General features: G+C 37.8%; 1 protein-coding gene across 4 annotated transcripts in view; it reads left to right on the top strand.

The window, feature by feature from the left end:
• Nucleotides 1–26,153, top strand: part of SCAPER (S-phase cyclin A associated protein in the ER) — a 495,741-nt gene that overhangs the window by 19,182 nt on the left and 450,406 nt on the right. For all 4 annotated transcript variants that reach the window (XM_079912990.1, XM_079912987.1, XM_079912988.1 and 1 more), the window contains exon 2: nucleotides 15,481–15,547. In XM_079912990.1, coding sequence (XP_079769116.1) covers nucleotides 15,542–15,547 — 6 coding nt within the window. In that variant the 5' untranslated portion in view covers nucleotides 15,481–15,541. The remainder of the gene's footprint in view (nucleotides 1–15,480; nucleotides 15,548–26,153) is intronic.

Here is a 26,153-nt window from a genome sequence, read left to right as displayed (position 1 = left end):
AAAAGAGAAAACTGAAGTTCTGAGGGATTAATGAGTTGTCCAAGGTTATGTAACTAGTAGCTATAGTAATTTGCTAAATTGAGATTCAGTCCCGTATCAGTGTGTAGTCTTTCCCACTGTGCCATACTGATTTCAGTAGAAGTGTTTCTCATCTAATCCTCCTAACAACCTTATAAATTAAGGATAGCCTTTATTTTTTCCCCTTAAGCTGTGTGCCCTTGTCTTTAATCAATTTTACTGGTATAATTTACAAACAAAAAGTATAACCACTTGTTAAGTGGGCAGTTAAATGAGTATTGACACATTTATATATAATTGGGAACCACTATCGCAATCCATCTTCCCAGAAAGCTGCCTTGTACTTCTCCCCAGTCCTTCCCTTCCAACTGAGGAAATCCTCTTTTGATATTTTCACCTAGGATTAGTTTTGCATGTTCTAAAACTTGATATAAATGATATAAATTCAGTATTCTTTTGTGTTCAGGTTCTTTTTCTGAACATAATGTCTGTGATATCCATTTTATTGCATATATCAATAGTTCATTCCTTTGTATTGCTTTCTATTCTGTTATACATTTATGCCACAATTGGATTGTCTCTTTTCTTTTTGATATTTGGGTTGTTTCCAGTTTGGAGATATTATGAATAAAGCTGCTTTCAATATTTGTATATAGGTCTTTGTGTGGAAAAAATTCTCTTGGGTAAACAACCCAGCCTTAATTTTTATAGGTGGGAATACCGATACTCAGAAGGGTTGAATGACTTCTCAAGGTCACATGACCAGTGATTTGGTTGACTCCTGTGCCTATATACTCTTTTTCCACTGTATCACACTTTCCCCCACTTTTTAGAGGTAATGATTACAGATGAAGTGATCTGGGAATTCAGATGAAGATCTCTGTCAGCTGGGGATATCAAAATGGGTTTCATGGGGCTTCCCTGGTGGCACAGTGGTTGAGAGTCTGCCTGCCGATGCAGGGGACGTGGGTTCGTGCCCCGGTCTGGGAAGATCCCACATGCCGTGGAGCGGCTGGGCCCGTGAGCCATGGCCGCTGAGCCTACGCGTCCGGAGCCTGTGCTCCGCAGCGGGAGAGGCCACAGCAGTGAGAGGCCCGCGTACCGCAAAAAAAAAAAAAAAAAAAAAAAAATGGGTTTCATGAAGATGACTTTTGAGTTGGCCTTGAAGAATTGATAGGCTTTGAATACATATAGGGTGAGAAGAAACGAATATTGTGAGCAAAGGTTCTTTTTTTTTCACACACACACATACACACTGTATTTTATTTTTACAAGAGATAAATAGACTAACACCAAGCATTATAAATGGATGACCACAACAAAAGCAACAAGGATTGCAATTACCAAACACGAAACACTCATACTGTGTCATAATATTGACATTCAGTCCAGTAATCCTCCACTGTAACAGCTCCTTTACTTTGCAGTGAAAATTGATTTGTGTATTTTTTGCCTCTGAGTCCTTGTCGGATTTTTTTTAATTCAAACAGAAAGTCACAACAATTATAATCATCCTCATCAGTTCACTCAGTCCCATGTAATTAATTTTTTTTCATCTTGATCTTTTGTTAGCACTTTTATGAGTTCATCAGTTTTCCATTAGAGTTCTGAAAATGCTTATTCATTCAGTTCAGCACTATAGTCAGTTACCAGAAACCTGTACTTGTCAAAGTCTTTTCCATGAATTCCTTGAAGATGAAACCCTTTTACAGGAACATATTTGCAAAAGCATCAGAGTACACCCAGAACTGTCTGTAAATGACAAAAGACTTAAAAATGACTACAGTTAAAGATTTGATGAAAGTTCATAATAATGCAATTGACAAGGAAATTTAGTTATTTCTGAGATATACATTTTAAAGTAATAACTAGTATTATTACTTATAACATTATACCAGAACATATAAGAGTTTTAGAAATTTCATGTAATATCTGAAACATTTATATTAACATATTTCCATACAAATAACCCAAAGAAAGTTCTGTATTAGTTGTTTGTTTGTTTGTTTGTTTATACTGCAGGTTCTATTAGTCATCAGTTTTATACACATCAGTTTATACATGTCCATCCCAATCGCCCAATTCAGCACACCACCATCCCCACCCCACCACGGTTTTGTGCCCTTTGGTGTCCATACGTCTGTTCTCTACATCTGTGTCTCAACTTCTGCCTTGCAAACCGGTTCATCTGTACCATTTTTCTAGGTTCCACATACATGCATTAATACACGATATTTGTTTTTCTCTTTCTGACTTACTTCACTCTGTATGACAGTCTCTAGATCCGTCCACATCTCAACAAATGACTCAGTTTCGTTCCTCTTTATGGCTGAGTAATATTCCATTGTATATATGCACCACAACTTCTTTATCCATTCGTCTGTCGATGGGCATTTAGGTTGCTTCCATGACCTGGCTATTGTAAATAGTGCTGCAATGAACATTGGGGTGCATGTGTCTTTTTGAATTATGGTTTTCTCAGGGTATATACCCAGTAGTGGGATTGCTGTGTCATGTGGTAATTCTAGTTTTAGTTTTTTAAGGAACCTCCATACTGTTCTCCATAGTGGCTGTATCAATTTACATTCCTACCAACAGTGCAAGAGGGTTCCCTTTTCTCCGCACTCTCTCCAGCATTTCTTGCTTGTAGATTTACTGATGATGCCTATTCTAACTGGTGTGAGGTGATACCTCATTGTAGTTTTGATTTGCATTTCTCTAATAATTAGTGATGTTGAGCAGCTTTTCATGTGCTTCTTGGCCAACTGTATGTCTTCTTTGGAGAAGTGTCTGTTTAGGTCTTCTGCCCATTTTTGGATTCGGTTGTTTGTTTCTTTAATATTGAGCTGTATGAGCTGTTTATATATTTTGGAGATTAATCCTTTGTCCGTTGATTCGTTTGCAAATATTTTCTCCCATTCTGAGGGTTGTCTTTTCGTCTTGTTTATGGTTTCCTTTGCTGTGCAAAAGCTTTGAAGTTTTATTAGGTCCGATTTGTTTATTTTTGTTTTTATTTCCATTACTCTAGGAGATGGGTCAAAAAAGATCTTGCTGTGATTTATGTCAAAGAGTGTTCTTCCTATGTTTTCCTCTGAGAGTTTTATACTGTCCGGTCTTACATTTAGGTCTCGAATCCAATTTGAGTTTATTTTTGTGTATGGTGTTAGGGAGTGTTCTAATTTCATTCTTTTACAGGTACCTGTCCAGTTTTCCAAGCACCACTTATTGAAGAAACTGTCTTTTCTCCATTGTATATCTTTGCCTCCTTTGTCATAGATTAATTGACCATAGGTGCGTGGGTTTATCTCTGGGCTTTCTATCTTGTTCCATTGATCTGTGCGTCTGTTTTTGTGCCAGTACCATATTGTCTTGATTACTGTAGCTTTGTAGTATAGTCTGAAGTCAGGGAGTCTGATTCCTCCAGCTCCGTTTTTTTCCCTCAAGACTCCTTTGGCTATTCGGGGTCTTTTGTGTCTCCATACAAATTTTAAGATGATTTGTTCTAGTTCCGTAGAAAATGCCATTGGTAATTTGATAGGGATTGCATTGAATCTGTAGATTGCTTTGGGTAGTATAGTCATTTTCACAATATTGATTCTTCCAATCCAAGAACGTGGTATATCTTTCCATCTGTTGGTATCATCTTTAATTTCTTTCATCAGTGTCTTATAGTTTCCTGCATACAGGTCTTTTGTCTCCCTAGGTAGGTTTATTTCTAGGTATTGTATTTTTTTTGTTGCAGTGGTAAGTGGGAGTGTTTCCATAATTTCTCTTTCAGATTTTTCATCATTAGTGTATAGGAAATGCAAGAGATTTCTGTGCATTAATTTTGTATCCTGCAACTTTACCAAATTCATTGATTAGCTGTAGTAGTTTTCTAGTGGCATTTTTAGGAATTTCTATGTATAGTATCATGTCATCAGCAAACAGTGACAGTTTTACTTCTTCTTTTCCAGTTTGTATTCCTTTTATTTCTTTCTCTTCTCTGATTGCCATGGCTAGGACTTCCAAAAATATGTTGAATACTAGTGGTGAGAGTGGACATCCTTGTCTCATTCCTGATCTTAGAGGAAACGCTTTCAGTTTTTCACCATTGAGAATTATGTTTGCTGTGGGTTTGTTGTATATGGCCTTTATTATGTTGAGGTAGGTTCCCTCTATGCCCACTTTCTGGAGAGTTATTATCATAAATGGGTGTTGAATTTTGTCAAAACCTTTTTCTGCATCTATTGAGATGGTTATATGGTTTTTATTTTTTGATTTGTTAATACGGTATATCACATTGATTGATTTGCGTATATTGAAGAATCCTTGTATCCCTGGGGTAAATCCCCCTTGGTCATGGTGTATGATCCTTTTAATGTGTTGTTGGATTCTGTTTGCTAGTATTTTGTTGAGGATTTTGCATCTATATTCATCAGTGATATTGGTCTGTAATTTCTTTTTTTTGTGGTATCTTTGTCTGGTTTTGGTATCAGGGTGATGGTGGCCTCATAGAATGAGTTTGGGAGTGTTCCTTCCTCTGCAATTTTTTGGAAGAGTTTGCGAAGGATGGGTGTTAGCTCTTCTCTAAATGTTTGATAGAATTCACCTGTGAAGCCATCTGGTCCTGGACTTTTGTTTGTTGGAAGATTTTTAATCCCAGTTTCAATTTCATTACTTGTGATTGGTCTGTTCATATTTTCTGTTTCTTCCTGGTTTAGTCTTAGAAGTTTATACGTTTCTAAGAATTTGTCCATTTCTTCTAGGTTGTCCATTTTATTGGCACAGAGTTGCTTGTAGTAGTCTCTTAGGATGTTTTGTATTTCTGCGGTGTCTGTTGTAACTTCTCCCTTTTCATTACTAACTTTATTGATTTGAGTCTTCGTTTTTCTCTTGCTGAGTCTGGCAAATGGTTTATCAATTTTGTTTATCTTTTCAAAGAACCAGCTTTTAGTTTTATTGATCTTTGCTATTGTTTTCTTTGTTTCTATTTCATTTATTTCTGCTCTGATCTTTATGATTTCTTTCCTTCTGCTAACTTTGGGTTTTCTTCATTCGTCTTTCTCTAGTTCCTTTGGGTGTAACGTTAGATTGTTTACTTGAGATTTTTCTTGTTTCTTGAGGTAAGCTTGTATAGCTATAAACTTCCCTCTTAAAACTGCTTTTGCTGCATCCCATAGGTTTTGGATCATCATGTTTTCATTGTCATTTGTCTCTAGGTATTTTTTGATTTTGTCTTTGATTTCTTCAGTGATCTCTTGGTCATTTAGTAACGTATTGTTTAGCCTCCATGTGTTTGTGTTTTTTACATTTTTTCCCCTGTAATTCATTTCTGATCTCATAGCATTGTGGTCAGAAAAGGTGCTTGATATGATTTCAACTTTTTAAAATTTATTGAGGCTTGATTTCTGACCTAAGATGTGATCTCTCCTGGAGAGTGTTCCATGCGCACTTGAGAAGAAAGTGTAATCTGTTGTTTTTGGATGAATGTCCTATAAATATCAATTAAATCTATCTGGTCTGTTGTGTCATTTAAAGCTTCTGTTTCCTTATTTATTTTCATTTTGGATGATTTGTCCATTGGTGTAAGTGAGGTGTTAAAGTCTCCCACTATTATTATGTTACTGTTGATTTCCTCTTTTAGAGCTGTTAACAGTTGCCTTATGTTTGAGGTGCTCCTATGTTGGGTGCATATATATTTATAATTGTTATATCTTCTCCTTGGATTGATCCCTTGATCATTATGTAGTGTCTTTCCTTGTCTCTTGTAACATTCTTTATTTTAAAGTCTATTTTATCTGATATGAGTATTGCTACTCCAGCTTTCTTTTGATTTCCATTTGCATGGAATATCTTTGTCCATCCCCTCACTTTCAGTCTGTATGTGTCCCTAGATCTGAAGTGGGTCTCTTGTAGACAGCATATATATGGTCTTGTTTTTGTATCCATTTAGCAAACCTGTGTCTTTTGGTTGGAGCATTTAATCCATTCATGTTTAAGGGAATTATTGATATGTATGTTCCTGTGACCATATTCTTAATTGTTTTGCGTTTATTTTCGTAGGTCCTTTTCTTCTCTTGTGCTTCCCACTTAGAGAAGTTCCTTTAGCGTTTGTTGTAGAGCTGGTTTGGTGGTACTGAAATCTCTTAGCTTTTGCTTGTCTGTAAAGCTTTTGATTTCTCCATCGAATCTGAATGAGATCCTTGCTGGGTAGAGTAATCTTGGTTGTAGGTTCTTCCCTTTCATCACATTAAGTATATCATGCCATTCTCTTCTGGCTTGTAGAGTTTCTGCTGAGAAATCAGCTGTTAACCTTATGGGAGTTTCCTTGTCTGTTATTTGCTGTTTTTCCCTTGCTGCTTTCAATAATTTTTCTTTGTCTTTAATTTTTGCCAATTTGATTACTATGTGCCTCAGTGTGTTTCTCCTTGGGTTTGTCCTGTATGGGACTCTCTGCGCTTCCTAGACTTGGGTGGCTATTTTCTTTCCCATGTTAGGGAAGTTTTCGACTATAATCTCTTCAAATATTTTCTCTGGTCCTTTCACTCTCTCTTCTCCTTCTGGGATCCCTATAATGCAAATGTTGTTGTGTTTAATGTTGTCCCAGAGGTGTCTTAGGCTGTCTTCATTTCTGTTCATTGTTTTTTCTTTATTCTGTTCCACAGCAGTGAATTCCACCATTCTGTCTTCCAGGTCACTTATCCATTCTTCTGCCTCAGTTATTCCGCTATTGATTCCTTCTAGTGTATTTTTCATTTCCGTTATTGTATTGTTCATCTCTGTTTCTTTTTTAATTCTTCTAGGTCTTTGTTAAACATTTCTTGCATCTTCTCGATCTTTGCCTCCATTCTTTTTCCGAGGTCCTGGATCATCTTCACTATCATTATTCTGAATTCTTTTTCTGGAAGGTTGCCTATCTCCACTTCATTTAGTTGTTTTTCTGGGGTTTTATCTTGTTCCTTCATCTGGTAGCCCTCTGTCTTTTCATCTTGTCTGTCTTTCTGTGAATGTGGTTTTTGTTCCACAGGCTGCAGGATTGTTATTCTTCTTGCTTCTGCTGTCTGCCCTCTGATCGCAAAGATTCTTTAGTACAGGCTTTATTCAATAGTAAATAAGTGTTTAATTAACGCCTATTCAATGCTAGGCTCTGTTCTGTATTCTGAGGCTATAGCAATAACAAAACCAGATGAGAAAGGGGGCGGAGTCAAGATGGCAGTGTGGGAGGACGCAGAGTTCACGTCTCCCCACAACTAGGGCACCTGTTGGATGCTGGTGGGGGACCTCGATGCCCAAGGAAATGGGAGGAACCCCCAAGAAACTGGCTTGGATGTGGGGGGGAGTGAGAGGGGGAGGAGAAGTGGAGGCCGGACAGGACCAGGGCCCCTGAGGTGTGGCTGGCAGATGGGAGGGATTCCCTCACCTGGGGGACCCTCGGGGGCTCATGGATCAATGGGTAGCACGCCTAGCATTTCCCCTTCCCAGTCAGGCCCCAGGAAGCCTGCTGGGCTCCCAGACCAGGTCTTCTGCTCGCTAAGGCGCCATCCGGGCTGCCTGGATCCTAGGGGCATAGGAGGGAGGTGAAGGGAGAACAGGAGAGGTGGATGGGGAGGATCCCTCCTGGATCAGAGGATCAGGGGAAGCGTGCTGGGTGTTTCCCCCACCCACTTGGGCCCTGGGAAGCCTGCTGGTATCTGGGCCTGGTGCTCTGCCCTCCGAGGCCCCCTCTGCCTGTGGGGGTCCTAGGGGCATAGTAGGGAGGGAAGAGAGAGAAAGGGGAGGAGGGGCGGACCGGAAGGGGACCCTCTGGGACTGTGGTATCAAGGGAAGTGCCGCGGGCATATTCCCTGCCCACTCAGCTCGGGAAGCCTGTTGGGCTTCTGGGTCTGGTCCCCTGCCTTCTGGGGCCACCTCTGGCTGTGTGGGTCCTAGCAGCATAAGATGGGGTGTGGGGAGAAAAAGAGAGGCCAGTGGGGAGGGACCCTCCAGGATTGGAGGATCGGAGGGGAACGTGTCTAGTATTTCCCCTGCCCACTTGTGCCCAGGGAGCCCGCTGGGGTCCTGGACCTGGTCCTCTGCCCTCCAAGGCCTGAGGCACTCCTGGGCCCCTCCTGCTGTGTTGAGCCTAAGCCCCTCTGTCCCCGGTGCCTTTTCCAGCCCTGTGAGTCCGAAGCATAGGCCCTGCCCACTGCCTAAACCTTGCCCCTGCCTAAGCCCCGCTCCAAACAGCCAAGGCCTTTTCTGGCTTTTTTTTCCTTCCTTTTTTTTGCTGCTGTTCCAGTGTACCTTCTGGTTGTTGTTTCATCTATATTTTTATTTAAAAATTTTCTTCTAACACATCTGTTAGTTTTCTAATCTTATTGTATTTTTTACTCTTTGTTATTGTTCTCCTTTTTTTCTTTTTCTTTTTGCTGCCCTGCGCAGCTTGTGGGATCTTGGTTCATGAGCTGGGGGTTGAGCCTGAGCTCCTGCAGTGGGAGCCCTGAGTCCAAACCACTGGAGTAACAGAGAACCAGAGAACCTCAGGTCCCAAGGAATATTCATTGGAGTGAGGTTTTCGGAGGTTCTCATCTTGGCACCAAGACCCAGATCTACACAACAGCCTACAAACTCCAGTGCTGGAAGTCTCAGGCCAAACAACCAGTAAGACAGGAAGACAATCCCACACATCAAAAAAAAAAGAGATGACAAAAAAATATGTTACAGATGAAGGAGCAAGGTGAAACCTACAAGACCAAATAAATGAAGAGGAAATTGGCAACCTACCTGAAAAAGAATTCAGAGTAATGATAGTAAAGATAATCCAGAATCTCAGAAATAGAATGGAGGCACGGATTGAGAAAATATAAGAAATGTTTAACAAAGATGTAGAAAAAATAAAGAACAAACAGAGATGGACAACACAATAACTGAAATGAAAAATTCACTAGAAGGAATCAATAATAGAATAACTGGGGCAGAAGAATGAATAAGTGAGCTGGAAGACAGAATGGTGGAAATAATTGCCGAGGAGCAGAATAAAGAAAAAAGAATGAAGTGAATTGAAGAAAATCTCAGAGACCTCTGGGACAACACTAAACTCACCAACATTCAAATTACAGGGTTCCCAGAAAAAGAAAAGAAAAAGAAATGCTCTGAGAAAATATTTGAAGAGATTATTGTGGAAAAGTTACTTAAAATGGGAAAGGAAATAATCACCCAAGTCCAGAAAGCACAGAGAGTCCCATACAGGATAAACCCTAGGAGAAACCCACCGAGACACATATTAATCAAACTAACAAAAATTAAGTTCAAAGGAAAAATATTAAAAGCAGCAAGGGAAAATCAAAATATAACATACAAAGGAATCCCCATAAGGTTAACAGCTGATTTTTCAGGAGAAACTCTGCAGGCCAGGAGGGAGTGGCAGATCTACTTAAAATGATGAAAGAGAAAAACCTACAACCAAGATTACCTAGCAAGGATCTCATTCAGATTTGATGGAGAAATCAAAAACTTTATAGACAAGCAAAAGCTAAGAGAAATCAGCACCACCAAACCAGCTTTACAACAAATGCTAAAAGAACTTCTCTAGGCGGGAAACACAAGAGAAGAAAAAAGACCCGCAAAAACAAACCTAAAACAATTAAGAAAATGGTAATAAGAATATATGTATAGACAATAACCTTGAATGTAAATAGATTAAATGCTCCAACCAAAAGACACAGACTGGCTGAATGGATACAAAAACAAGACCCATATATATGCTGTGTACAGGAGACCCACTTCAGACCTAGGGACACATCCAGACTGAGGTGAAGGGATGGAAAAAGATATTCCATTCAAATGGAAATCAAAGAAAGCTGGAGTAGCAATACTCGTATCAGATAAAATAGACCTTAAAATAAAGGCTGTTACAAGAGATAAGGAAGGACACTACATAATAATCAAGGGATCAATCCAAGAAAAAGATATAACAATTATAAATATGCACCCAACATAGGAGCATCTCAATACATAAGAAATGCTAACAGCCATAGAAGGGGAATTCGACAGTAGCAATAATGGTAGGGGACTTTAACACCTCACTTACACCAATGGACAGATCATCCAAACAGAAAATAAATAAGGAAACACAAGCTTTAAATGACACAGTAGACCACATAGATTTAATTGATATTTATAGGACATTCTACTTGAAAGTGGCAGAATACATGTTCTTCTCAAGTGCACACAGAACATTCTACAGGATAGATCACAGCTTGGGTCACAAATCAAGCCTCAGAAAATTTAAGAAAATTGAAATTGTATCAGGCATCTCTTCTGACTACGATATGAGATTAGAAATCAATTACAGGAAAAAAAGGGTAAAATACACAAATACATGGAGGCTAAACAGTGCACTACTAAATAACCAAGAGATCACTGAAGAAATCAAAGAGGAAATCAAAAAATACCTAGAAACAAATGACAATGAGAACACGATGACCCAAAACCTATGGGATGCAGCAAAAGCTGTTCTAAGAGGGAAGTATGTAGCAAAACAATCCTACCTCAAGAAACAAGAAAAATCTCAAATAAACAACCTAATATTACACCTTAAACAATTAGAGAAAGAAGAACAAAGAAAACCCAAAGTTAGTAGGAGGAAAGAAATCATAAAGATCAGAGCAGAAATAAGTAGAAAAAAAGAAAACAGTAGCAAAGATCAGTAAACTAAAAGTTGGTTGTTTGAGAAGATAAACAAAATTGATAAAACTTTAGCAAGACTGATCAAGAAAAAAAGGGAGAGGACTCAAATCAATAAAATTAGAAATGATAAAGGAGAAATCACAACTGACACTGCAGAAATGTAAAGGGTTAGAAGAGATTACCACAAACAACTATATGCCAATAAAATGGACAAGCACAAAGAAATGGACAAATTCTTGGAAAGGTAGAGTTTTCCAAGACTGAACCAGGAAGAATTAGAAGATATAGACAGACGTATTAGAAGTAATGAAATAGAAACTGTAATTGAAAATCTTCCAATAAACAAAAGCCCAGGACCAGATGGCTTCACAGGCAAATTCTATCTAACATGTAGAGAATAGCTAACACCAAGCCTCAAATTTTTCCAAAAAACAGCAGAGGGAGGAACACTCCCAAAATTTGTTCTATGAGGCCACCATCACCCTGATACCAACACCAGGCAAAGATATCACAAAGAAATAAAATTACAGACCAATATCACTGATGATCATAGATACAGAAATCCTCAACAAAATACTAGCAAACAGAATCCAATAGCATGTCAAAAGGATCATACACCATGATCAAGTGGGATTTATCCCAGGGATGCAAGGATTCTTCAGTATACACAAATCAATCAATGTGGTACACCATATTAACAAATTAAGGAATAAAAACCATATGATCATCTCAATAGATGCAGAAAAAGCTTTTGACAAAATTCAACACTCATTTATCATAAAAACACTCCAGAAAATGGGCATAGAGAGAACCTACCTCAACATAATAAAGGCCATGACAAAATCACAGCAAACATCATTCTCAATGGTGAAAAACTGAAAGCGTTTCCACTAAGATCAGGAACAAGACATGGATGTCCGCTCGCCACTCTTATTCAACATAGTTTGGAAGTCCTAGCCACAGCAATCAGAGCAGAAAAAGAAATAAAAGGAATACAAATTGGAAAAGAATAAGTAAAGCTGTCACTGTTTGCAGATGACATGATACTATACATAGAAAATTCTAAAGTTGCCACCAGAAAACTACTAGAGCTGATCAATGAATTTGGTAAGGTTGCAGGATACAGAATTAATGCACAGGAATCTCTTGCATTCCTATACACTAATAACAAAAAATCAGAAAGATAAATTAAGGAAACAATTCCATTTACCATCGCAACAAAAAGAGTAAAATACCTAGGAATAAACCTACCTAAGGAGGCAAAAGACTTGTACTCAGAGAACTATAAAACACTGATGAAAGAAATCAAAGTTGACATAAAAAGGTGGAGAAATATACCACTTTCTTGGATTGGAAGAATCAATATTGTGAAAATGACTATACTACCCAAAGCAATCTACATATTCAGTGCAATCCCTATCAAGCTACCAATGACATTCTTCACAGAATTAGCAGAAAAATTTTTTACAATTTGTATGGAAACACAAAAGATCCCGAATAGCCAAAGCAATCTTGAGAAAGGAAAATGGAGCTGGTGGAATCAGGCTCCCTGTCTTCAAATTATACTACAGAGCTACAGTAATCAAGACAGTATGGTACTGGCTCAAAAACAGAAATATAGATCAATGGTACAGGATAGAAAGCCCAGAGATAAACCCACGCACATATGGTCACCTAATTTATGACAAAGGAGGCAAGAACATACAATGGAGAAAAGACAGCCTCTTCCATAACTGGTGCTGGGAAAACTGGACAGCCACATGTAAAAGAATGAAATCAGAACACTTCTTAGCACCATACACAAAAATAAGCTCCAAATGGATTAAAGACCTAAATGTAAAATTGGACGCTATAAAACTCTTAGAGGAAAACATAGGAAGAACACTCTTTGACATAAATCATAGCAAGATCTTTTTTGATCCACCTCCTAGAGTAATGGAAATAAAAACAAAAATAAACAAATGGGACCTAATGAAACTTCAAAGCTTTTGCACAGCAAAGGAAACCATAAACAAGACGAAAAGGCAACCCTCAGAATGGGAGAAAATATTTGCAAATGAATCAACGGACAAAGGATTAATCTCCAAAATATATAGACAGCTCATGCAGCTCAATATTAAAGAAACAAACAACCGAATCCAAAAATAGGCAGAAGACCTAAACAGACATTTCTCCAAAGAAGACATACAGATGGCCAAGAAGCACATGAAAAGCTGCTCAACATCACTAATTATTAGAGAAATGCAAATCAAAACTACAGTGAGGTATCATATCACACTGTTCAGAATGGCCATTATCAAAAAATCTACAAACAATAAATGCTGGAGAGGGTGTGGAGGAAAGGGAACCCTTTTGCACTGTTGGTGGGAATGTAAATTGATACAGCCACGATGGAGAACAGTGTGGAGGTTCCTTAAAAAACTAAAAATAGAACTACCGTACAACCCAGCAATCCCACTGTGGGGCATATACCCTGAGAAAACCATAATTCAGTAGGATGCATGTACCCCAATATTCATTGCAGCACTATTTACATTAGCCAGGACATGGAAACAACCTAAATGTCCATCAACAGATGAATGGATAAAGAAGATTTGGTACATATATACAGTGGAATATTACTCAGCCAGCCATAAAAAGGAACGAAATTGGGTCATTTTTGGAGATGTGGATGGACCTAGAGTCTGTCATACAGAGTGAAATAAGCCAGAAAGAGAAAAACAAATACTGTATATTAATGCATATTTGTGGAATCTAGAAAAATGGTACAGATGAACCTATTTGCAGCACAGGAGTAGAGATGTAGACGTAGAGAATGGACATGTGGACACAGGGAGGGGAAGGGGAGGGTAGGACAAATTGGGAGATTAGGTTTGACATAAGTACACTACCATATGTAAAATAGAGCTAGTGCGAACCTGCTGTATAACACAGGGAGCTCAGCTTGGTGCTCTGTGATGACCTAGATGCGTGGGGTGAGGGTGGGGTGGGAGGGAGGTGTAATAGGAAAAAAAAAAAAGAACATAATGCAGTTTACATTCTTGTGGGGAAAGAGGGACAGTCCACCAAGTAAGTAAATAATATAAAGTAATGAGTGCTCTAGAGAAGAAGTGGGATAGGGAGTGCCAGTGGTGGGAGTCAGGATAAACAGGTTGCACTTTTTAAAAGAGCGTGTCAGAAGGCCTCACTGAGAAAGTGACATGTGGGCAAAGATGGAGTTAATCTTGAGTGTTCCAGATGGGGACTTTAAATTGTAAAGCCCTGAGGCAGTAGTGTGGCTGGCATGTTGGGGAACTTAAGGAGGCCAGTGTGGTTGAAGTGGAATGAACACCAGAGAAGAGGGGAGTAGGAGGTATGGTCAGAGACTTATGGGGAGTTAGAAGGTTTAGGGTGTGGTAGGCCACTGTGAGGATTTTGACTTCTACTCTGAGTGAGATGTAGAGGCATTGGAGAAGTTGTGAACAGAGGTAGTATATTTTTAAAAGTATAACATTTTTACTGGGATATAATCCATGTACCCTACAACTCACCCATTTAAAAAGTGGTTCTTAGTATATTCACAGAGTTGTACAACTGTCACCATATTGAATTTTAGAACATTTTCATCATCCCAAAAAGAAACCCTGTACTCATTAGCAGTAACTCATCATCCTCCAACTCTCTAGCCCTAGGCAAGCAGTAATCTGTTTTTCTGACTCTCTTGATTTGCCCATTTTGGACATTACATATAAGTGGAATTATGTAATATGTGGTCTTTTATGACTGGCTTCTTTCACTTAGCATCTTGTTTTCAAGATTCCTTTATGTTGTAGCATGTACAAGTACTTTATTCTATTTTGTGGCCGAATAAGATTTCATTGTATGGATATAGTACATTTTATTTATCCAACAGTTTTTGGACATTTGGGTTGTTTCCACTTTTTGGCTATTAGGAATAATGTTGCTGTGAATACTTGTATGTAAGTTATTGTGTGAGCATATGTTTTCATTTGAAGTGCTGCATTTTAAAAGGAGCAGATTCACTTGATGAAGATAAATGACCTAGACTGTCATCCCAGAAGGTTGGGTTCCAACTGTTGCTTGCTTTTCATTGTTCAGTAGCTTTTGTTACGGCGTTAAGCCATTTTTTCTCACAATTTCTCTGTCCTCTTGTTTTTTATCTAGTTTCCTAGCTTTGGATTTCTTTGAATAAAGGGTTGACCAATATTAACTAGGTTCCCTGAAAAGTAGGATCTGTTGTACGTAGAGAATTAGATGTTCTGTAATTGAGATATTATGATAAAATCTCAGTTTTCGGAAGTTCCTAAGGAGAGGTTACACAGTGTTTTGTATACTGAGTTGGGATTCATTAGTGGGTCATAAATCAATTCAGTGAAAGCAGTATTTAAAAAATGAAATAGAATAGAATAGGAAATAATCAGAGTGCATCTCTCACAATAGGGATAAATATTACTTCATGAAACTTTGTTTCAGTTAATCATGTATGTATGAACTGAGTCATGATATAAAGTGTGTGTGTGTGTTTAGTAAAAAAAAAAGCTTGAAGCCTTTGGATTGGAATGTCATAGGCTATTTATGTAATTAATACTCTTTCTCTTCCATTTAATTTCTTTTGGAGATATTGAGGTATTATTCAGCATAGAGTGTTTGAAACATGCTATAGTATATCTAAACGGAATATAAAGGGGTGATGTTTTTGTTGTTTAATGTAATGAGAAACTTGCGGGGATGAGATTTTTATCTTTTATGAATAAATATGATTTTATGACAATGTTATGACTAAGAGTATGTACTATATATTTTTTATTATAGGAGTCACACCCCATGGGTTTGTGTGGTAAATGAACTTCTTGGCATAGAAGGGAATTGAAAAATGATGGTAAGTGATCAAGCTACCTTAAGCATTAACCTTAGTTTTTTTAGCCTCCTTCTACCTCCCTTCCTTCCTTCTATTTTTAATTCATTCTCTTTTTTGATGTAATATTTGTTACCTTCAAGACACTCTATGGAACACATTTGTTATAAAGCACAACAATAAAGTAACTGACTGTGAATGTACTGTTCAACTTGAGAGCCATAGACTCTCACTCCTAACATTTGTACAAACTAGGGCAAGAATAGAAATGGAAGTCAGCTTTTTTTTTTAACAATATGTCTTAATCTTAAAAAGTTATAAATCAGGTTATGTCAGCAGCCTGACTTACTTTCCTACCCAGGGCCCAGCCAGCTCTTAAAGGAGCAATATACTCCCTGGGGTTGGCAGGGTGGAAGTTGGGCCAGGGTGGTCTCCGAATCTTAGATGGGGACTGATGTGGTGAAAGTCCCCAGAGAGTCTGGGCAGATGGGTTCTCCTTCCCCATATTCTACTTTTCTAACTCAAGATTTAAGGCAGTTCTAAGTATCTTCTTAAACTATCCCACTCAAACCCAGGAGGAGGAGGGAAAGCAGTTTCTGGGGGAATCCAGGCTGCCTAGACACATTCCTTGGGAGATTGGGGGTGGCCATTCTTAAGTAAAATTAGATGTTTTTACCTTGGTTTCTCAGCACAGAGGCTGTGCTTTGCCTCCTTCCTTCTCTTCATTGTCTTCTCTTAGGATGGGGAGGTCTCAGTTCAGTTTGTGAATCTCTCTCTATTAATTCCTGTACCCTGAATTAGTTACTTATTATCTTTGGGTTTTGATATTTTTGATGTTTTGGTATTTTGATAGGTGTAATCTCCTAAAGTGTAGGGCTCAGGGCAGGAGCCTCCTCTTTTGGGTATAAAGGCAGGACTGTTTCTACCTATATTCTCCTTTCCTATCTCATCCTGCCCATTCCACACTCCAGTTTCTTTTATATCTTAAAGACATAAAAAAAGCTGAGTTTTAAATTTTTTAAATCTGTCATTTGGGATTGTTTTCTTGCTGCCTTTAATATTCTGAGAAATTCTTATAGTGAGGGCCTTTTAAGTCCTAATAAGCTCTGTTTTTGTTTGTCTAAGGTATCTTTTTTTCCTGCCCTAATTTTGAAAGATGGTCTGCTGAGTATAGAAGTCTAGATTGATTAATTTTTCTCTCAGTATGCTGAAAAAATTATTCCACTGTTTTCAACCTCTTTTTGATTTTTCTTTTTCTTTTTACTTTGTTTTAATATTATATGCAATGTTTACATGGTTCACAATTCCTATTAAACAGTATTCATTTAGAGAAGTATGACTTTTCTTCTTCCTCTTCTTTCCTTCGTGGGCAATCTTTTCTTTTCCATGTTTTAAATTGTGGTAAAATGCAGAAAATTTACCATCTCACCCATTTTAAAAAATTTATTTATTTATTTTGGCTGCATTGGGTCTTCGTTGCTGCTCGTGGGCTTTCTCTAGTTGCGGCGAGCGGGGGCTACTCCGCGTTGTGGTGCGCAGGCTTCTCTTGTTGTGGAGCACGGACTCTAGGCACGTGGGCTTCAGTAGTTGTGGCATGTGGGCTTCAGTAGTTGTGGCTTGCAGGCTCTAGAGCACAGGCTCAGTAGTTGTGGTGCATGGGCTTAGTTACTCTGCGGCATGTAGGATCTTCCTGGCCCAGGGCTCGAACCCGTGTCCCCTGCATTGGCAGGCAGATCCTTAACCAGTGTGCCACCAGGGAAGCCCCTCGACCATTTTTAAGTGTTCAGTTCAGTGGTATTAAGTACATTAATATAGTTGTGCGACCATCACCACTGTCCATCTTCAGAACTCTTTTCATCTTGCAAAACTGAAACTCTATACCAATTAAACAATAACTCCCTATTTCTTTCCTCCCCCAGCCCCTGGCAGCCACCATTTTACTTTCTCTCTCTATGATTATGACTACTCTAGGTACCTCATATAAGTGGAATCATACAGTATTTGTCTTTTTGTGACTAGTTTATTTCACTTAGTATACTATCCTAAGGTAGTAGCATATGTCAGAATTTACTTTTTAAGACTGAATAATATTCCATTGTATGTATATACTACATTCTGCTTATCCATTCATTTGTCTATGGACAGGGTTGCTCCCACATTTTAACTATTGTGAAAATGCTGCTGTGAACATGGATGTATAAATATTTCTTTGAGACCCTAGTTTTAATTCTTTTTGCTATATACCCAAAGTAGAATTCCTGGATCATATCAGATTTTTTGAGGAACCTCCATACTGTTTTCCACAGCAGCTATACCATTTTACATTCCAACCAGTAGTGAGCAAGGGTTCCAGTTTGTTCACATCCTTGTTATTATTATTTTTTTTTGGTAGTAGCTATCCTAATGGGTCTTGTGGGTAATCATTTTGACTAGTTTTTGGTTTATCCTTTATTGCTTATATTTTCAAAAAGAAGAAAAATATATAAGTATGTATATAATTTATATATATTTATCATTCTCTTTCTCAAATCCAAAGATACCGTATTCTAATACTTTTTTCCCCCACTTAGCAATATATCCTAGATCATTAGAGATCTTCATTCCTTATTACAGCTGCATAGTATTTCCTTTTGATCTCTGTTGTTTTTAAACTGCTTAATGGGAAAGGTATAGTAAAGCACTGCTTATTGTGACTCTGAAGAATGTGGCCAAAACCCTGAAAGTAAATGAAATATGCCTGTGATCATCCATAACAGATAATTCACATACAGAAAATATATTCACTGTACTTGTAAAATTCTTGCGTTTCTTATTCAGAAACATAGTAGTACATTTCCCAGAATTCTAACAGATAAGAATTGACAGCTGATAGCTTGATAGGGAAGAAGACAAAATAATTAAGAATTAAGTTTTTGTTTTCTGCAAAATCATTAGGAAGTAAAGAGCCCAAAAAGTCTAAAAACACTTTGGCCTGGGCCCATTTATTTTAAGACAGTCATCCACTGCCCTTCTATAGCTCCTGAAGGCTATATATTACAATATCATACAAAAGTTGGTGTTTGTAGTGATAGCCTGAAAGTTTCAAGAAAAGAGGAAGTTGCTTCAGTAGTCTCTGTTTCAGAAGTCAGGGAGCTGTAATTCAGAGATTTTCATCCAAAATGGTAAAATCAAAAAGAATTTGTGCTTAGCAGGGCAGAACTTTACTTGTGGATTTATGTTGAGCACCTTATTTCCCAATGATGTTCATTTATTCATGATATATTTATTTTGTCAATTATTTATTGATGATTTCTTTTTTTTTAAACATCTTTATTGGAGTATAATTGCTTTACAGTGGTGTGTTAGTTTCTGCTTTATAACAAAGTGAATCAGTTATACATACACATGTCCCCATATTTCTTCCCTCTTGTGTCTCCCTCCCTCCCACCCTCCCTATCCCACTCCTCTAGGTGGTCACAAAGCACCGAGCTGATCTCCCTGTGCTATGCGGCTGCTTCCCACTAGCTATCTTGACGATTTCTTTATCATTCCAATTATTCATCATTCATGATGTATTTATGTGCTGGGCACTGTGCTAGCACACACTAGCTAGAGTGATGAACAAAATCCAGTCCTCCAGAAGCTTACGGTCTAATGGGGAGCATAGATGGTAAACACATAATTATATAATTTAAAATTTAATTGTGAGATGTGCTACAAAGGTGTACAAGTTGATTCGAGTATATAAAAGGGGTCGTGGCCAAGTCTGGGAGTTGAAGATACCTCATTCTGAGAAAGTACCATTAAGTTGGGGCTTGAAAGATCATTAGGCCTTGGCTGGGCTAAGAGGAACACTGTCTTAGTTAGGATGCTTTCAGTAGCAAGGAGAGATAAGACTTGATCTATTAGCTCAACAGTTTCACCAAGGATTTGATTGCTTTTCTTCCCTTGGTTCTGCCTTCTGTTTTGTTGCCATAATCTTAAGGTTTGCTCCCTTTAAGGTCTCCAGTTGGTTAGTGATAGTTTTCAGAACTTTGTATTCCCTCATGTATGGCCAGTAGGAAAATGAGTCTTTTCTCCAATATTTCAGGAGAAGATCTGAAGTCCACTGTGTATTGATCACCTTACGTTACATGCTTACACCAGAATCACTTGTTATGCCTGGAGGAGTGGAATATGCTGATTGGCTTAGGCAAGGTCATGGGTTGCCTGGAGTTAGGGATGAAGTCTACTTCTCTAGAACCACGTGAGACCTCAACAAAATTGAACTATTAGGAAAGATGTAGGGAGTGAATGCTGGGGAGGAAGCCAATAAAATGTACATTGTAGAGTGGCAGAACATTCTAAATAGCAGAGAGAATTCTATATAAATGCCTTGAATTAGGAGGGAGCTTGGTGGCTGTAGGGAACTGAATAGAAGTCAGTGGGGTTGGAGCATGACAGACAAGAAGAGTAATGGAGGGACTTCCCTGGTGGCACAGTGGTTAAGAATCCACCACAACTACTGAGCCTGCTCTCTAGAGCCTGTGAGCCACAGCTGCTGAGCCCGTGCTCCACAACTACTGAAGTCCATGTGCCCTAGGGCCCATGTGCCACAACTGCTGAGCACCGTGTGCTGCAACTACTGAAGCCCACACATCTAGAGTCCATGCTGTGCAACAAGTCAATGAGAAGCCTGTGCACCTCAACAAAGAGCAGCCCCCACTTGCCACAACTAGAGAAAGCCCATGTGCAGCAACAAAGACCTGATGCAGCCAAAAATAAAATTAAAAAAATTAATAAATAAAATAAAATTTCTGAGACTCAATTTATCAAAAAGAAAAGAAAAGAAAAGAAAAGAGTAATGGAAGATGAGGCTAGAGAGATAAACAGAGGCTGGTTTGTGCTTTGGTAGATAATGCCAGATTTCCAAAGTGGTTGTACCAGTTTAGCTTCCTGTCAGCAGTGTAAGCAGTTGCCCCAACTCCTCACCACCATACAGTATAGTCATTTATTTAAAAAAAAAATTTAGTATTTCCGGTGCCTGCTTTTGAGTAGCTTTTTATATGGTAATTGGTTATTTTTGTATCTTTTGTGAAGTGCCTATTTTCCTGTTGGGTTGTCTTTCTTTTTCTAATTGATTTAAGGAGTTCTCTATCTATCCTGGGTACAATACCTTTGTTTCTTTTATGCATATATCTTCTTTGTGGCTTGCTTTTTCATTCTTTTAATGATGTCTTTTTAGTAGAAGCTGTTCTTAATTTCAGTGAAGTTCAGTTTATTAGTTTTTTCCTTTATGATTAGTGCTTTTTGTGTCTCGATTAAGACTTTTTTCTTTACCTGAAGTTCATGAAAATATCATCCTTTATTATCATTATTTTTAGCACCTTTTATTTTGCTATAATTTCAAATTTAAGAAAGGTTGCAAGAGGAGTACAAGGAATTCTCATATATTCTTTAACTAACTTTACCAATTGCTAATTTTGTCTCTTTTCTCATATTCTCTTTCTCTTTTTCTATATGTATGTGTGTGTATATAAAACATGCAGATGTGTATAAATGTATATATACACAATATGTGTATCTAAAATTACACATAGGGAGTTCCCTGGTGGTCCAGTGGTTAGGACTCTGCACTTCCACTGCAGGGGCCCTAGGTTCGATCCCTGGTTGGGGAAGTAGAATCCCACATGCTATGCGGCAGAGCCAGAAAAAAAAGATCATGTAAACATACAAACACATATACATATGTACCTATAGACATGTACACGTATTTGCACACACATATATTTGCACAAACATGCATATAGTATATGCATGTTATGTGCATAAATATATTACTCTTCCATGAACCATTTGAAAATATTTTGATCTCAAGGAGACAGCAGTGAGTGGTCCTGAAGAGAGATCCTAGTTCCCTGCTCAGAAAGTGAACCTGGGTAGCCTGGGTGAAAACCAGGAATCCTAACCACTTGACCACCAGGGGCTAGAGGCTAGAAGCAAAGTTGCCCTGGCTCTTGCCCCTCACTGAAAAATAAATTTCTCAAGGAGGCAAAAACTGTAAAAACAGGAACAAAGTTTATTACTAGAGACACAGCACAAGTGGGAGAGCACAGAGAAACAGTTTATTTAAGATAGAAGCAAGACAGAGATACACACCTGTAGAGAAAGGATGTGGGTGTCCTCCCTAATGAGGAGGAGTGCACCAGAGAGGTGATTCAAATCACTTACATAGGGCACTTCTTCCTGGTCTTTGTTTACCTTTGGCCAATTATCTCATTTCTTTCCCACAGGGGACCTGTCCTAGGGCCCACCCTGAAATGTGTGTGCATCTTTTTGCCAAGATGGATTCCAGTGTAGAGGCCTCTGGGGAGGTTGACACCACCTCTTATGGGGTGGCGCCCCCTCCCCTTTTGACCCCAGAGGAGCCTTTCTGCACACGTGTAGTTGGAGAGGTCTCCTAGTCCTTAAAAATGAGAAATATGTGGTCTCTTTATCTTTCATCCAAGCAAGACTCAGCTCCTCCTTGCTCCTGCCATTATCTTTCTCTTGGAGTATCTGTCCACAGGGGACAGATTCCAGGTGCTCAGCCTGGGGTCCACCTATCTCCTGCCTCAATTTGAAGCTAGCATACTCTTTTATCCCTAGATATTCAGTGTATGTTTCGTAAGAGCAAGGACATTCTCTTACATGACCACAATTCAATTATCAAAATCTAGAAATTTAACATTCATATAATACTATTATATAAGCCACAATGTAGTCAAAGTTTGTCATTATCTCAGTAATATCTCTTGTAGCTATTTTTTTTCTTGATCCATTTAGTTATCATGTCTCTTTGGTCTCCTTTAACCTGGAATAATTCCTGAGACTTTCTTTGCCTCTTTTGACTTTGCCATTTTCGAAGGGTACAGGACAGTTATTTTGAAGAACGTCACTTGATTCTGGTCATGTTTCCTTATTATTAGAGTCAGATTTTGTATTTTTGGCAGAATAGCACATGAATGATGATGTGTCCTTGTCAGTATATCACATCATGAAGCATATGATGTCAGTTTGTCCTACTATTGATCATGTTGACTCTGATCACTTGGTTAATATAGGGTATTGTCAGGTTCTTCTATTTAAAGTTTGCTTTCTCTTTTGAAATTAATTTGTCAAGAGATACTTTGATGCTATGTAAATACCCTGCAACTCATCAAACTGTCTACCCATTAGTTTTAGTATCCACTGATGATAATAAATATTAATTAAAGTAGATAATAAATATTTGCTTTCTTCCCAATTATCTGTGCGCCTGTCTTTCAGGCTTTCTGGATTTTTTATTTATTTACTGTTATAATTTATTACTACCATTTATTTTGATGCTCAGATTGTCCCTGATTTAGCTGGTAGAAACTCCTTCAAACTGGCTCTTGTGTCTTTTCATATGCTCCTATTATTCTCTGAGTCCTTCTATACTTTCTAGTGTAACAAGCTGTTCCAGGTTCACCTTATATTTTCCTTCTCATTCTTTTTCTCACCTTATTACATGGGCTAGGAACTTCAGTACAGTGATTCATGGAAGTGGTGATGGTAGGCATCCTGTCTCTTTCAAGATTTTATCATTAAATACGCTGTTTGTTATAGTTTGTGAAGAATTTTTATCATGGATGATTGTCCAGTTTTATCACATGCTTTTTTCATCTGCTGAAGTGAGCATCAAACTTTTCTCCTTTATTTTGTTAATATGGCAAATGACATTCATTGATTTTAAAATGTTAAATCAGCCTTGCTTCCTGAAATAAAATCAACTTGATTGTGATGTTTTACCTGGATTCAGTTTGCAAGTGTGAGTGTGTGTGTATGTATATGTAATTTTCACATTGTTACTTTTGAAAGAATTTGAACGGGTAATTTACTTCTCTTGTCCTCTTAGGTTGTCATATCCTAAATGTGTCACGTGGGACTCTATGAGTTGAGATTTGATCCTTCTTTTTTATTCTCTGGAAGAATTTAGTGCAATTTTTCCTTCAGTGATTAAGAGAATTCACCAGTGAAACCTATCTGAGCCTGGATTATCTTTTGTGGAACTTCTTCAGTAAATATTTCTTTAGTATTTAAAATTTAAAAATTTCTTTAATAAATACTCAGATTTTCCCGTTTCCTTTTATGCCAAGTTTGGTTGTGTTTTTCAAGGATTTTGTGCATTTCATCAACATTTTCAAATTTATTGATACTATTTATAGCATCCTTTTATGTTTTTGACTTCTGGAGATTCTAGAATCTGTAGTGATGTTCCTTTTTTTTTTTCTTGATATTGGTTATTTTTGCCTTCTTTTTTCTTTTGTTTGATGAGCCTTGCTAAGAGGTATATATGTTTCTTGGTAAACATTCTGAGCACTTACTTTCTTAGATTATATAGTGAAGAGTCAAACATAAAAACTTTAAGGCTGATGTGTATGCTTTTTATTGAAACATTTAGTTTTTTTTTTAACATCTTCATTAGAGTATAATTGCTTTACAATGGTGTGTCAGTTTCTGTTTTATAACAGAGTGAATCAGTTATACATATACATATGTCACCATATCTCTTCCCTCTTGCATCTCCCTCCCTCCCACCCTCCCTATCCCACCCCTCTAGGTGGTCACAAAGCACTGAGCTGATCTCTCTGTGCTATGCGGCTGCTTCCCACTAACTATCTATTTTACGTTTGGCAGTGTATATATGTCCATGCCACTCTCTCACTTTGTCCCAGCTTACCCTTCCCCCTCCCCGTATCCTCAAGTCCATTCTCTAGTAGGTCTGCATCTTTTGTCCCATCTTGCCCCTAGGTTCTTCTGACCATTTTCTGTTCCTTTTTTTTTTTTTTTAGATTCCATATATATGTGTTAGCATACGGTATATGTTTTTCTCTTTCTGACTTACTTCACTCTGTACGACAGTCTCTAGGTCCATCCACCTCACTACGAATAACTCAGTTTCGTTCCTTTTTATGGCTGAGTAATATTCCATTGTATATATGTGCCACATCTTCTTTATCCATTCATCCGATGATGGACACTTAGGTTGCTTCCATGTCCTGGCTATTGTAAATAGAGCTGCAATGAACATTTTGGTACATGACTCTTTTTGAATTATGGTTTTCTCAGGGTATATGCCCAGTAGTGGGATTGCTGGGTCGTATGGTAGTTCTATTTGTAGTTTTTTAAGGAACCTCCACACTGTTCTCCATAGTGGCTGAACCAATTCACATTCCCACCAGCAGTGCAAGAGTGTTCCCTTTTCTCCACACCCTCTACAGCATTTATTGTTTCTAGATTTTTTGATGATGGCCATTCTGACTGGTGTGAGATATCTCATTGTAGTTTTGATTTGCATTTCTCTAATGATTAATGATGTTGAGCATCGTTTCATGTGTTTGTTGGCAATCTGTATATCTTCTTTGGAGAAATGTCTGTTTAGGTCCTCTGCCCATTTTTGGATTGGGTGAAACATTTAGTTTTTGAACAAACCTCTGTAAAATCTCCCTATGGCACTAGGTGGCACACTGTGACTTTGGATGAAAATACATATATTTTGTTTAAGTCTCTTGGAAGAAAAGAACCTGTGTGAAAATACTGTTTGAAATAGACATCTATAATGTTTTGAAGTATCTCAGACTCATTTATTGCATTTCAAACCCTGATGCTTTAATTAAAATGTTTAAAATTGCATTAAGTTACTACTGACATTTTTATAAGAATAGGATTATTAAAATTGATTATAATATATGAGTTTTTACTGAAAAGAGTCCATTCAGCATATACTGCAGAAGGCACTTGTGCTTTAAACTGAAAAATGGTTTTCAGTCATGTGTTGTAAGATGAGTGTTATAATGTTTTTCCTTATGAAGTATTGGAATTAAGAATGAAGACAGTGTTGAGCTGGTGGCTTTTTCTTTGAATATGTGTATGTGTACTAAGTATAAAAGAACTAACTACAAAATTTGTGGTAGAACTGAAATGTTTATGGAAGAAGACAATATTAGGTTTCCAATTTTCTGGTCTAGCAGTACTACATTGTTGCTCTCTTGTGGTCATTTTAGTTCCGAGAAACTCATTACTTTATGAAGACTCTTGAGTTATAAAGTAAAGAATAGTGGATTTTATGATCTGAGATATATATATATATATATATGTATGTATATCTACCTATATAATTTTCTGTGATTGCATAAGAGAATTATCTGAAAAAGAGATGAAAAGTAGACCACCTATTTAAATGTATTCATCTGGCCTGAAAGGAATAGTGATACATTTTTGTTAAAACAATGCTTAGATAACCTAAATGATAGATGCCAACCTAAGTTATATAATCATTGGGCGATGTCTTTAAGCAAAAGGAGATTTTATGATGTTACACTGATTGGAAAGTATGGGAATAGAAAAGAGATCATTCAAGTATTTTGCACAGAATGGAGCTGGAACATTGGTCACGGACTAATGAGTCTCAGTGAAAGCTTATGAGTCAGGTAAGTAGATGCCATGTGGATATCCAGGGTAAGGTCAGAGGAATGAAGGAATGTGGAGGCAGGTATTTATTTTAAAAATATAAATAGTCAAGTTTTGGAGAGGGAAATTTGGGTTAACTTCATAGCACAGAGTATTAGAGTGGAAGAGAGCAGTCTTTGTTTGCCTAATAGTTTGAGCT

Source organism: Stenella coeruleoalba, assembly GCF_951394435.1.
Source record: "Stenella coeruleoalba genome assembly, chromosome: 2".
In the NCBI taxonomy this organism is placed as follows: Eukaryota; Metazoa; Chordata; class Mammalia; order Artiodactyla; family Delphinidae; genus Stenella; species Stenella coeruleoalba.
The sequence above is the reverse complement of the archived record's forward strand: the minus strand, read 5'-3'. Positions and strand labels throughout refer to the sequence as shown.